General features: G+C 44.1%; 1 protein-coding gene across 25 annotated transcripts in view; it reads left to right on the top strand.

Moving 5' to 3' along the window:
- Nup210l (nucleoporin 210-like) overlaps nt 1-14698 on the top strand; it is a 119329-nt gene that overhangs the window by 13502 nt on the left and 91129 nt on the right. For 24 of the 25 annotated variants that reach the window (XR_010063631.1, XR_010063632.1, XR_005500328.2 and 21 more), the window contains exons 4-9: nt 1636-1729; nt 2846-2996; nt 5300-5432; nt 6582-6740; nt 10961-11029; nt 13944-14050. Coding sequence is in view for 19 of the 25 variants with exons in the window: in XM_063282260.1 (XP_063138330.1) it covers nt 1636-1729; nt 2846-2996; nt 5300-5432; nt 6582-6740; nt 10961-11029; nt 13944-14050 (713 nt within the window). In the remaining 6 variants the exon portion in view is untranslated. The other variant, XM_063282269.1, reaches the window with a different exon arrangement.

Below are 14698 nucleotides of genomic sequence, written 5' to 3' on the forward strand. Positions count from 1 at the left end.
TTATGGTTTTGGTTTTGGTCCTGGGGATTGAACCCGGGGCTTCCTGCATCCTGTTCACATGCTCCCACTGAGCCACAGCCCAGTCCCTTAGCTCTGCTGTGACCAGTCTGCTTCCTGTCTGCCAGGGTGATTGAAAGGAACTAAAGTTTGGCTGGGAGGATGCTGAGCTGGGTTCCTTCCCAGCACCCATATGGTGGCTCACAACCATCTATACTCAAGGGCCAGGGGCTTTATGCTCTCTTCTGGCCTCCAGTGGTACTGCACACATAGATACATATAGATACAATGCATATAAAATACACACATAAAACAAATTAAAATTTAAAGTAAATATATGAAGAAGTTTAGTAATTTTAAATCTTTTTTTGGTTTTGTTTTGTATTTCAAACAGGGTCTCTTTCTCTATAACCCTAGCTGTCCTGGAAATTGCTCTTAGACCAGATTGGCCTTGAACTCACAGAGATACACCTGCCTCTGCCTCCCAGGTGCTGGGATTGAAGGCGAGCACCACCACTGCCAAGCTTTCTTGAGGGTGACTTTATTTGCTTTAAATATACTACACTAATGCTGTGAAGTGATATAAAAACAGCAGTCACTACTTTATTTGTAAATGATTTAGTAAACAGGTTCTGAAATTTTCTTTCTCATGTTGTCTGTGTGTGCGCATGTACCTGCCCTGGCATGCATGTGGAGGTCAGAGGACAAGCTCCCTCCCATCCTTGTAAGCTGGCTCGAGCACCCAGGCTCGCACAGTGAACATCTGTGCTCTGTATTCATGGAGTCTCCTCAGCAGCCCAAGACTGCTGGGCTGGGTTTGTTTGTTTGTTTGTTAAGGTTTATTTATTTATTTTATGTATGTGAGTACACTGTCGATATCCTCAGACACACCAGAAGAGGGCATCAGATCCCATTACAGATGGTTGTGAGCCACCATGTGGTTGCTGGCAATTGAACTCAGGGACTCTGGAAGGGCAGTCGGGTGCTCTCTCCAGCCATCTCTCCAGCCCCGACTACCAGTTAAGAGTTGGAAAAGTAACTGCCTTGGAATCTAGTTTTCATGACAATGTGTGTTGAAGGAACTAGGGTTCAGGTATGCCTGTCAACCATGAGGTGTCTGTTGGGTGGCCTCTGGAGAGAAAGGAGCAGAGAGACTGTATAGAACCTTCACCAGCTGGTAGTGGGTCCATGTTGTAGTTTACAAAGCCTGTTCCATGTGGGTCCTTACTGTAGAAAACCTTGTTTTGGAGACAGGTAATGGCCATACACACCATTCATCCCAGCACTCAAGAAGCAGAGGCAGGTGGAGCTCTTGACTTTGAGGCCAAAAAAAAAAAAAAAAATCTGGCTCTCAAGGCCCTGGGTTCGGTCCCCAGCTCTGAAAAAAAAGAAAGAAAAAAAAAATCTGGTCACCAAAAACAACAACAAAATCCCCAAAATAAAAAAAAGCCTGTTGGGAGTGGCATGATCTGGGGCAAGGATCGTTCTCATCTGTGTGTTTTAGAAGATTTAAAAAAGTGCTGTTGCTATGGAAAAATACCTAAAAGTTTTTTCTAGTTACTTTCTTTTCCTGTTGTAGATACTTGAATGTTTTGGAATGTATGATTCTGTCTTGCCTGCTTTTGGCTTGCCCTACAGGAAACACATTCAGCACTCTGGCGGGCATGGTGTTTGAGTGGAGTATTGCTCAGGACAAGGAGTCATCAAGAGAGGAGCTGTCTAGCAAAATTAGGTAAACCATAAACCCAAGGGAGTGTCCCTGGGCAACACCTGGGTAGTAGCTGTGTGTGCACCCTGATGATCCTACTGTCCAGATTTTTTTTTTACTGTTTTAATTGGGAGGGGGAGGGTAAAAATTAGATAAATTCACTAGGGCAAATGCCTTTGTTAGAAGTACAGAGGAGGGGTTGGGGATTTAGCTCAGTGGTAGAGCGCTTGCCTAGCAAGCACAAAGCCCTGGGTTCGGTCCCCAGCTCCGAAAAAAAGAAAAAAGAAGAAGAAGAAGAAGAAGAAAAAAAAAAGAAGTACGGAGGAGATAAAAGTTGGAATCTTCATGAGAATTAATAAGAGCCTCTGTTGGAGAATCCATGAGGTCAGGCTGTCTGCTCATGCTGAATTAGGATGATTAGCCAGGTGTGTGGGAAAACACCTTTAATCCCAGCATTCAGGAGGCAGAGACAAGTTGATCTCTATAAATTCAAAACTAATTTGATTTATATAGTGAGTTGCAGACCAGGGTTACACAGTGGGACTGTCTTAAAATAAAATAAAAACAACAAAAGGATTCTGTTTTCAAAGAACAGATGACAGCCTAAGCTATATATAGTCCTACAGTAGTCTTAGCAACAGGCTAGACCTTCTGGAAATCAGAAATTAAAAAACTCAATCCATGACTGGGGAGGGTGGCACACACCTTTAACTCTAGCACTCAGAAGGCAGAGGCAGGCAGTTTTCTTGGTCCAGCCTGATCTACAAAGTAAGTTCTAGGCCGGCCAGTGCTACACAGAGAAACTCTACCCCAAGAAACAGACAAGAAAGAGAGACAAACAAACAAAACAAAAAGAAAGAAAAGAACCAGAAAACCCTCAATCCAGGCTCAGTGGCACAGAACTGTAATTGTAGAACTGGGGGTCAGGGGTGGGGCATTCAGGAGCATTCAGACTGAGCATCTGTTACATTAGCATCTGTTATGTAAATTAGAGCCCAGCCTGGGCTACACCAGACACTGTTTGAAAAAGCTCACAAGCAAGCAGAGCTGTCAGAGCTGTCTACACTGGTGGACTTTGTAGAGACTGAAGTTGAGAATCTGTTAATCCTACTAGAGACAAGTCTTACTTTGTGTCTGTAGAATTCTGAACTACTCTGAGGCTGAGTATTCTCCCCCTGACTATATAACTGAGATGGAAAAGGAAGAGAAACAAGGGGACGTGATCTTGGTGTCTGGGATGAGAACTGGAGCTGCTGTTGTAAAAGTGCGAATTCACGAGCCGTTCTACAAGGTAAGCAGTCTGCGCTGGAGACAGCATCTGAGCTCTTGCAATGGGGGATGTTGTAGAAGCCTCTACTATGCTATTATTTGGGTCAGTAGTTGATCATTTGCTTGAAAAAGTCATTTCGGAGTTGGGGATTTAGCTCAGTGGTAGAGCGCTTGCCTAGCAAGCGCAAGGCCCTGGGTTCGGTCCCCAGCTCCGAAAAAAAGAAAAAGAAAAAAAAAAGTCATTTCATGGCTGTGGTAGTGTTGCACACCTTTAATCCCAGTACTCAGGAGGCAGAGTCAGGTGGATCTTTGAGTTCGATGCCAGCCTGGTCTACAGAGTGAGTTCCAGGACAGCCAGGGCTACACAGAGAAACCCTGTCTTGAAAAAAACATAGTTGCCTGCATAGAGTTTGAAGTCTGGGCTACATGGTGAGAACCCATCTAAAAGAAAAACCACAAAAGAAATGTACGCTCCATAGTCCTTCTCTAGACTCCGTAGATCTGCTCTGTCTTACATAAATGGAAGACAAGTGAAAATGTCAGACCTGTGGGAAGGACTTGGAACATGGGTGCTAGATCTTTCAAGAGCCCCAGCCTTTGCCTTTCTCACCAGCATTTGATTTGCTACCACTTACCTTTAACTTCTTTTTCTTTAAACTTCTGCCTTAAACACTTTAAAATGTATTTATCTCTTTCCTAGCCACACTCGTCCATGGTGTGCATTGAAGCGCAGAGGGCAGTTGGTGGAGTCGCCCTCTCCGTCTGCCTGTGTGTGGGTTGAGCTGCCTACTTTATTTTTTGAGACAGCCCACTGTGGGTTAGTTTTAATAAGTTTTAATAAGAGTCAGGGCTGGAAAGACGGCTTAGCGGCTAAAAGCATTAGCTTTTCTTCCAAAGGACCCAGGTTCGATTCCCAGCACCTACATGACAGCTCTCAATCTCATCTCAGGGGATCCAGTCCTTCTTCTGGCCTCCAAAGGCACCAGGCCACATACATGGTTCACAGACATACACATTAAAAAGCTAAAATAAATCTTAAACTCTTAACTCCTGAAGGAAAGAAGGAAGGAAGGGAGGAAGGAAGGGAGGAAGGAAAAGGAAAGAAAGGAAAAAGAAGGAAAGAGAAAAGGTAGCTCGCTTTTGTATTTGCTACCTGTTTGCTCTACCCTGCACAGCAGGGCCTGACAGCTGGGGAGAGATTAGGAGAAAGGAAGGGAAGAAAGGAGAGAGAAGGAGAGACACAGACACAGACAGAGCTGGAACTGGAACAGAGGGGGCAGCTAGAGAGCCTTTGGTTAACAGAGTGCGTCTCAGATGGTTTCATGACCACTTTCAGGTTAACCTGAAATGATTTGTGATTAGGAAACAATTTTTTACTCTCTATCTATCTATCTATCTATCTATCTATCTATCTATCTTTTTTTTTTTTTTTTTTTTTTATTTATTTTTTTTTTGGTTCTTTTTTTCGGAGCTGGGGATCGAACCCAGGGCCTTGCGCTTCCTAGGTATGCGCTCTACCACTGAGCTAAATCCCCAGCCCCTATCTATCTATCTTTATGTGCATTAGTGTTCTTCCTCCATATATGTTTGTGTGAGGGTGTCAAATCTTGGAGTTACAGGTGGTCATGAGCTGCCATGTGGATACTGGGAATTGAACTCAGAACCTCTGGAAGAGCAGTCAGAGCTCTTAACCATTAAGCCATCTCTCAACCCCTTTTATATATTTTTTAAACTTACAAAAAAATGGGCTGATGAGATTTCTTAGTGGTACAGTGGCCCTGTTCCAGGGTCAGGAACCATGTCATTTTGTCCCTTCCAAGGCCATGCTAGACCTGGCATAAAAACTAATTTTTTCAGCTTATTAAAAGTTAACTTTGACTGAACATGGTAGTGCCTTTAATCCCAGCACTTGGCAGGCAGAGGCAGGTGGATCTTACATATCGAGTTCTAGGACAACCAGGGCTACACAGAGAAACCCTGTCTCAAAAAACAACAAATAAACAAAACAAAAAAAACAAACAAAACCCCAAAAACCCCAATAACAACAACAAAAGCGGGGGCTGGAGAGATGGCTCAGCAGTTAAGAACACTGACTGTTCTTCCAGAGGTCCTGAGTTCAATTCCTAGGAACCACATGGCAGCTCACAACCATCTGTAATGGGATCCAATACCTTCTTCTGGTGTGTCTGAAGACAGTTACAGTGTGCTCACATGCATGAAATAAATAAATAAATCTTTAAAGAAAAAAAAAACAACAAAAGTAAGCTTTGACTAAGGAAGGAGCTTTGATGATTTTTGCCTAATTTTCTTTCCTTCCTCTTTTAGAAAGTGGCTGCAGCCTTGATCCGCCTGCTTGTTCTGGAGAACATATTTCTTATACCATCCCATGATACATATCTCTTAGTAGGAGCCTATATGAAATACAGAGTGGCAAAAATGGTTCAGGGAAGAATGACAGGTAAGCCAGCTTAGCCTTTGCCGTGACTCGCCTTCCTCTAATCCTCTGTTGTGGTACACCACCTCTGTCTTTCTGACCTTGCAATAAATTGTTTCTACATACTCGACGTCTGTCTATCTTGAAGAGTTTATTGATGACATATTTTACTCAGCTAATGATGCTTAGCCTCTGGATACAGGGCATTTGCATTCACCGTGTAGAAGACAACAGCCCAGAATTTCCCGCTGATGGGGCTTGGTGAAGAAGTTTATAGAAGGTCTTGGATGACCTTTGCAGCGCTTCTGCACGAGTCGGTTCTTCTGTTTATAGCCTATGGGCTATCCAAGCCCACTGAATTAGCAAAGTGATGTGGACTCCAATAACTAAGTCCTTCCCAGACTTACTTAGTAGTGATCTATATGTGAGTTTTACAAGGATTTGTGTTAATCGTGTATGTGTGTGTATCTCTGTGTGGTTGTGTGTACATGTGAGTGCAGGTGCCCACGGAGTCCTGAAGAGGGCATAGATCCCTGGAGCTGGAGTTACAGGTGGTTGTGCACCACCTGATGTGCGCTGGGCACTAAAGTCTGAGACTCTGATCCACTGGAAGAGCGGTAGCCATCCTTAAACCGCTGAGCCTAGCCCCACTGTTGCCTGCTTTCTTTCCTTTTTTTTAAGAGGTAGTGCCCTGGGTGTCCTGGGACTTACTCTGTAGACCAGGCTAACCTTGTGCTCACAGTGATCCACCTGCCTCTGCCTCCTGAGTACTTGGATGAAAGGCGTGCACCACCAGGCCCAGCTGTAGCCATTATCTGAGGCAGTATATCAGGTAGACTCAGGGGATCTCAAATTCCCCAAGTAACTGGGGCTGGTCTTGAGCTCCTGGTCTTCCTACCTCTGCCTCTGCTGGGATTGCAGGGTACATCAGCACTTCAGCAACTCACTGGGTTTTTGTTGTTGTTGTTGCTGTTGTTGTTTTTAAGTATATAAGTCAGTGGTTATATCACATCCTCCCTTCTCTCCACTGACTGTGCACATTCATCATTGGAAACCAGGCATTAGATACAGAGCCTGCTGCTGATCTCCTGCCTTCCCATGCAGTGTGCTGGGACACCTGTATCCCTGGAGGGGCCACTGCTATTACCTGTGTCTGCCTTTCCTGTCTTACAGAGGGAAAATTTCCCCTGGAACATTACACGCTGGAGCTGCAAGACCACAGACTTATAGATGTTGGGCTTCGTTCTGGAACAGTGGCTCTATTGGATGAGAAAACAGCCATGGTGACAGCTCTCCAACTGGGCCAAACTAACCTCGTCTTTGTGCACAAAAGTATCCTTTTGTTCTTTGGTGGCCAGTCTAAGTCTCTCTGAACACACAAGGCATGGTTCTTGGTAAAATACCTTATTAAGAGTGATTGCAGGGCTGGCGAGAAGGCTCAGTAGTTAACAGCACTCGCTGCTCATCCAGAGCCCCTGAGTTCAGCACCCAGGTCAGGTGACTTACCTGCAACTCCAGCTCCAGGGGATCCATCCTCTTCTAGCCTCTGAGGGTATCTGCACACACATTATATTGGTCTGTCTGTCTGTCTGATATATGTGCATGTGTGCGTGTGCACATACACATGAACATACACACACACTATTTTCCTTTTTTTGAGACATGGTTTCATTATGTAGCCCTCTTGCTATGAGGATAAGCTTGCCATTATACTGAAAGCAATTCTCCTGCCTCATCCTTTTTTCTTTTTTTTTTTTTTTCTTTTTTCTTTTTTTCGGAGCTGGGGACCGAACCCAGGGCCTTGTGCTTACTAGGTAAGCGCTCTACCACTGAGCTAAATCCCCAACCCCTGCCTCATCCTTTTTAATATTAGGATTACATTCATTTGCTACCACACCTAACTTTCAGTCATTTTAGGTGTTTAGGATGTCATATCTACAGAAAAAACGAAGTCACTGAATGTTTGTTTACTGGGTACCATCTGTGTGTCAGGTGGGTCCCTGATTCCCTAGCAGAATTCTATGGTAATTTTTTTTTTTTTGTATGCCAAATCCCTAACCATCTTTAAAAACCTAAAAGACTGGGCTGGAAAGATGGCTCAGTGGTTAAGAGCACAGACTGCTCTTCCAGAGGTCCTGAGTTCAGTTCCCAGCAACCACATGGTGGCTCACAACCATCTGTAATGGGATCCGATGCCCTCTTCTGGTGTGTCTGAAGACAGAGCATTCAAGTACACAAAAACTTAAATAAATCTTAAAAAAAAAAAACCCAAAAGACTAATGTGGTGCCAAACACCTGTAACTCAAGGCAGGAAGACTGCTGCTTGTTCAGTCAGCCCGGGCTGCTACATAGCAAGACTGTAACAAAAAAACAAAACCCAGAGCTAGAGGGATGGCTCAGTGGTTAAGATCACCAGAGACAGATGTTTGGTGCTCATGTCCACATGGTAGCTGTGACTTCAGTTTTAGGAGATCTAATGATCTCTTCTGGCCTTCTCAGGCACTGCATGCATGTGATGCAAAGATATACCTGGTGGTTTGAATATGCTCAGCCCAGAAAGTGGCACTATTAGGAGGTGCCACTGTGGAGGTGGATTTTGATACCCTCCTAGCTGCCCTTGAGACACTTTTGCTTGTCTTTGAAACAAGATGTAGAGCTCTCAGCTCCTCCAGCACCATGCATGCCTGGATGCTGCAGTGCTTCCTGCCCTGATGAGAATGGACTGAACCTCAGAATCAGTAAGCCAGCTCCAATTAAAGGTTGTCCTTAAAAGAGTTGCCTTGGTCGTGGTGTCTGCTCACAGCAATGGAAACTCTAAGACAACACACTATGCAAGCAGGCATCTATATACCATAAAATAAAAATAATTTTAAAATGAAAACTAAAAGACTTTGTTGTAGGAAGTTTGGGTAACATTGTCAGTAAAAATAGCTCCGTTTTGAAAAGAAGGAAAGAAAAGCGAGTAGAATTAGAGGAAGACACAAAGAGAACTGTTATTTGATACAGGTCTCATGTAGCCCAGGCTGACCTCAAACTTGAGGTTTAGCAGGTGATAGCCTTGAGCTTTGGCTCCTCCCCTCCCCCCCAGGGGCTGTGGCTGCAGATGTGCGCCACACTTCTGGTTTGCGTGACTTGGGAGTGACCTCAGGGTTCCATCTTGCTGGACAAGCCGTCTAGCAGTTGAGCTGCATCCCAAGAGAATTTAACAGAAACTTGCAAATGACTTTAGCTTAAAAAGGGGTAAGTGGGAGCTGGAGGGGAACAGAGCAGAGTTTGCTGATAGAAAGTGAAATGGAGGAGACCAGGGAGTGTGAGTCAAAAGGCCAAGTACGTTATTCTGGTAGCAGGAATGGCTTTGTGTAGAAGCCATTCTGATGTTTGTTCACCCGTAAAATTAAGGGAATGTTATGTGTCTGAATTTCACTCTACTGCTTATATTTTACTATTGTATTCAATTACATGTCAGAACTAGCTAGTCTGGGCAGATGTCTAAACAGCCTTTAGATTTGAACCTGTTAGTATGCCGATCACATATGCACATATGCATATATTATATATATTTGTATATCATTTGAAGGCATGAGAAATTTTCTTTTTTTATTTGATTTTTGTTTTGAAACAGTGTCCTGCTATGTAGCCCATGCTAGCCTAGAACTCACTGAGTAGCCCAGGCTACCTAAGAGCTTAAGATAATCCTACATCAACTTCCTGAATACTAGAATTAGCCTATTTTACTAGGCCTAGTTAAATATACCTACAAAAAAAATGCTTTTTCTACTCAGTGCTGAAGACTGAACACAAGGTCACTATAAGAACAGTTATAGCTGAGCTTCATGGATCCTTTTCCTTTTTTCTTTTTTCTTTTTTTTTTTTTCGGAGCTGGGGACCAAACCCTTCATGGATCCTTTTTAACTTTTACTTACCATTTTATTTATTTATATATATTCTATTATTTATTGGTTAATTTTTTTTGACTGGGCCTCCTGTATCCTAGGTTTCCCTCAAATTTGCTTTGCAGACCTTGAACTGACTCCCATGTCTTCACCCTGTGCTTTTCACAGTGCCAGGCATAGAACCAGGCAGTGTGCATGCTGGGAAAGCGCTTTACCAACAGAGAATTTAGGAGTCATTTATCTTTGAGCGAAATCATACTTCTGATATTGGGACAAATCTGTGTTTCTTCCAGAAAGTAATTGTATTTGACTATTGGCATATCTAAGTAAGCTAGAAGTATTTAAAACATTATATGTATTTATTTTGTCTACGTGTGTTGTGTGTGTGTGTGTGTGTGTGAGAGAAGTTGTGTGCCTGATGCCTGGGGAGGTCAGAAAAGGGCCTTGGATTTGCTAGTACTGGAGTTACCGATCGTTTTAAGTCACTATGTGGGAACTGGGAATCAAACCTGGGTTCTCTGCAAGAGCAGCAAATGCTCTAAAGTACGGAGGAGCCATCTCTGCAGCTCCTACAAATGCAGCACAGAGAGCCAGCTGGTGTTAAATAAAGGTTTGCTACAGCAATATAGTGATTGTGAACTGTGGTGATTGTGAACTGTGGTGATTGTGAACTGTGGTGATTGTGAACTGTGCTGATTGTGAACTGTGGTGATTGATTGTGAACTGTGCTGATTGATTGTGAACTGTGCTGATTGATTGTGAACTGTGCTGATTGATTGTGAACTGTGCTGATTGATTGTGAACTGTGCTGATTGATTGTGAACTGTAGTGATTATGAAGCTACAGTGTGCTAGGCGTGTTGCTGGGTGGCAAGTGTTACCAGTTTTCCAACCCCACCACAGTTTCTATTTCAGGCAAATGTCTCTGTCTTCTTCCTGACTCAGTGGGAACCTCAGTTAGATTTAGATTCAGGCAGAACACAGTGCTTTCCTGCATTCCTGCATATTGAGCTCTATGTGGATCTTTTTTGAAGAAATAGATCTGTAGCTAAATGAAATTTAAAACCACAGAACATGATTTTCTTCCCATTTCCTTGCCCTCAAATTTGAAATTTTGCAAATCTGGCTGTTTTGTCTGCATGGGTGTCTATGCACCATGAACCTATCCAGTGCCTGAAGAGGCCTGAAGAGGGTGTCAGGGCCCCTGGGATTGGAGGTACAGAAGGGTGTGAGCCATGTGGGTGCTGGGAAATGAACCCAGGTCCTCCAGAAGATCAGCTGGCACTCTTGGGGGCTGAGCATTCCCCCAACCCCGTTCTTACTGCATTCATTTATGTCTGTACGTGTGTTGTGTGTATGTGGGGTTCAGATGACAGCTTGTGGGAGTCAGCTTTCTCTTCCTACCATGTGGGTCCTGGGGATCAAACTCAGGTCTTCAGCCTTGGTGGAAACCACATGTTACTGATTGAGCCATCTTTTGGGGCCTGCCTCAGGTTTTAGCTTAGAAGTGTTCACATTTAAGTTTTGGCTTTCCGAAGAAAATAAAGAGATAGACTCTTTAATGTGTGGGCTTGTTTATACATTTACTATGTTTTTCTTCAGAGGCTCATCTTTCTGTACCTAATACTGGCTCACATAATTTCCTTAAGCAAAAATTAAGATGTTCATATGCGCTCTGTGTCTGGACTCCCAAACTCTACCATATATGTTGTAGAGCCAGGATTTTTAGGTAATTTTAGATAATGGCTTTCAGAAAGTTGAATATTTAAATGAATGTATTAAACCTAATGCATTCTCTAAAATGAATGCATTAAACAGAAAAGGGTTGCCAAGGTCTCAGCAGTCATTTCCAGACTTTGAATTCAACCTGACTTTGATGTGTTTCTTCCCTTCCTTCCTCCCCCTCTCCCTTTCTCTTTCTCTTGTGTTTTGTTTTGTTTTCTGAGACAGGGTTTCTCTGTGTAGCCATGGCTGCACTGGAACTCCCTCTGTGGATGAAGATGGCCTCGAATGTGCAGAGATCACCTGCCTCTGCTTCCTGAGTGCTGGCACTAAAGGCACAAAGTGGCCATGCCCCACTTTGGTGTGTCACTTCTGAGTTAGTGTGGTAAGACACCATGACTAAGACAGCTTATACCCGGGAGGTTTATCTGGGGCTGACATTTCCAGAGGGATAGAGATCCCTCATTATCATGACGGGTGGTGGCAGCTGGCATTCACATCTGTATCTGTGAACAGGAAACAGCACACTGGAGAAGGTGAGAGGCCCTGAAACCCCAAGCTTGCCCTCAGGCCATCTTTCTTCCAATAAGGCTACAAGAATTAGTCCTTCACAAACAGCTACTAACTGGGAGGCAGGAAATGCCTGAAACTTACTGGAGGACTCTCATTCAAACCACCACACTTGGTCACAGTATTTACCACATAAGAAAGTGACTTAGACATGATGTGTCTTCAGTGAAACATAGCCAGGAGGCTATGGTGGACCTTTAGTCCCAGCATTTGGGAGGCAGAGGCAGGCAGATATCTTGAGTTTGGGGCCAGCCTAGGTTACATAGGGATTTCCAGCACAGCCAGGGCTACACAGAGAAACCCCAAGAAAAACCAAAACCACAGAAAAAACAAAAGAAAGCAACAACAACAAAAAGCAGAACATCTTAAAAACAGATTGTGGTGCTGAGTGTGGTTACACACACCTGGAATCCCAGCATTTGGAAGACTGAGGCAGGGGAATTGCCAATTTGAGGCTAGCCTGAACCACATTATAGATTCCAGACCCACCATTCTTCTACCCATAACCTCCCCCCCAACAAATCCTGGCTTTATAAATATTCCATTAGGGGAAGAGGAGGTGCTCATGAGAGCCATCCCTCCCTGAGAGGCCATAACCGCCTAATGGTTCTGATTAAGTCCCTTGGTGCTGTAACACCTGTAAGCTGCCCTTGCTCAGATGAGTAGGTAGAGCAACTGGGTTTTTTTGAAGTTTGTTTGTGTGTGCACTGTGTGTATGCCTGGTGCCCTTGAACACTATAGGAGCTGGTTAGAGGTGAATATCGGTTGCCAGTATGGGTCTGGGAACTCAGCTCAGGTTCTTTGTAAGGGAACTCAGCACTCTTAAAGACTGAGTTTTTGGGCAGGACAGATGACTCAGAGGTTAAGAGCACTGACTGCTCTTCCAGAGGTCCTGAGTTCAAATCCCAGCCAACCACATGGAGGCTCACAACCATCTGTAATGAGATCTGATGCCCTCTTCTGGTGTGCATGAAGACAGCTACAGTGTACTCATTTTTTTCCAGAGCTGGGGACGGAACCCAAGGCCTTGCGCCTGCTAGGCAAGCGCTCTACCACTGAGCTAAATCCCCAACCCCTACAGTGTACTCATATATAATAAATAAATAACTCTTTAAATAAAAAAGACTGAGCTGTCCTTGTAGTACAAGGAGCAGGTACACACACACACACACACACACACACACACACACACACACGGCATGAAAGTACGAGAACTTGTTGGAGAAAAAGCTTTGGGAAGGAATGGAGGAATAGAGCAGATGATGGGACTACTCTGAAAGAGTAACAAGGCTTTGTTGCTGTTACTGTTTTGAGACAGGGTCTCGCTATGCATTCCAGCCATGTGTAGATTGCTATGTAGACCAGGCTGGCCTTGAACTCACAGAGACCCACTTGCCTCTGCCTCCTGAGTGCTGGCATTCAAAGTTTCCTATCAGTGCTTTATTTCGATAAAAGACACCATGACCTCGGCACCTCTTAAAATGCAACACAGCTAATTGGGGCTGGTTTTCAGTTCAGAGGTTTAGTCCATTATCATCATGGCAGGAAGCATGGTGTCACAAACACACACACATGGCATAGAAGGAGCTGAGAGGTCTACATTCACATCTGCAGACAGGAGGACGAGAGACAGAGGGAGAGGCTGGGCCTGGATTGAGCATTTGAAACCCTAAAGCCCTCCCCCAGAGACACTCTTCTCCCACCAAGGCCACACCTCCTAATCCCTGTCCAGTGGCACCACTCCTTAATGACCAGGCTTTCAAATATATATATGCCTCTGAGGGGCCATTCTTATTCAGACAACCATACCTGGCCTGAAAGAATAGATTTTTAAGAACACGTAAACAAAAAAACAAGGAAGGTCACTGAGACTTCATCTCAAAACCTAAAAACAAAAACAAAACCAAAGTTATGAAACAACAAAATAATTTATATAATAAAGTCTTTTGAGTTAGAAAAAGAGACATTATTCCAGAAAAAAAAGTTAATATCCTTAGGCAGTACAAAGCAACAAGTGTAGCTGGCATGCTGGGAGTGAGCCTTTACACTTAATATAACTAAATTAAAACATTAGCATTTTAGAATCCTGAATAATCACACCGCTTGCAGGAGAGAAGTAAGATCTGTTCTGAGAGCCAGCTCTCTCCACCAACTGTAGCTATGCATTTAAGGGATGAAAGCATAAGAACAGGGTTTGGGCATGTGCTGGAGAGACGGCTCAGTGAGTAAGAGCACTTGTGGCACTTGTGGCACTTGTAGACCAATTCAGTTCTCAGCATCCAAGCAGCTTTTTAAGTTGCTAGGGCATGGCAGGAGGATGCAGGCCTCTCCCACTCTCTTCCTTCTTGCAGGTTTCACAATCCATCCCGGAGGCCGGTGGAGTCTAGAGGTGGGGCAGGTGTACATCATCACAGTGGAAGTGTTTGACAAGAGCAGCACAAGGGTCTACATTTCTGATGTGAGTTGCTTCTTTGGTTTTGTTCCATGTTCTTTCACTGTTTGAGACAGGATCTCATGTAACCCATGCTGGGCTTTTAACTAGCTATGTAGCAGACAATGGTTTTGAACTCATTATTTTCCTGTCTCCACTTGAGCGAGCACTAGTATTACAGATGTGTATGCCCCAGGTCCAGTTTTATGTGGTTCCAGAGATCCAATCCAGGGCCTCAAACATTCCAGATAAGAACTCTCCCAACTGAGCCACACTGCAGCCCTCTGTCTTCCGTCCACTGTGGACATATCCTGGAGTGGGCTCTTCATCTGTGTGGCAGAAAGCCTTCTTTTTTCCTTTGCTCAAATCTTTGTGTTTGTAAATGCAAGTTAATAGTTTTGATTATTATTACCACTAACTAGTGCTGTGCTTGGGGAACACTAAATTGGAAGTTATAGTATGATCAGAATTACAGGAAGGAGTTGAAGAGCCCAGTAATAGCTGTAGACAAGCCTCACCCTGCATCCTCACCATCTACCAAAGAGATGCTGGTTCACCACGGTTCTGTGGTCATGAGAGTGACATGTGAACATCAGGTGGGGATGTGCCCTGCCCAGGGCAGCCAGGTCCTACTGGAATGGCATTGGCTGTCCTAAATTTGTAAATTTCAACTGG

The sequence above is a fragment of the Rattus norvegicus genome, chromosome 2, assembly GCF_036323735.1.
Source record: "Rattus norvegicus strain BN/NHsdMcwi chromosome 2, GRCr8, whole genome shotgun sequence".
In the NCBI taxonomy this organism is placed as follows: Eukaryota; Metazoa; Chordata; class Mammalia; order Rodentia; family Muridae; genus Rattus; species Rattus norvegicus.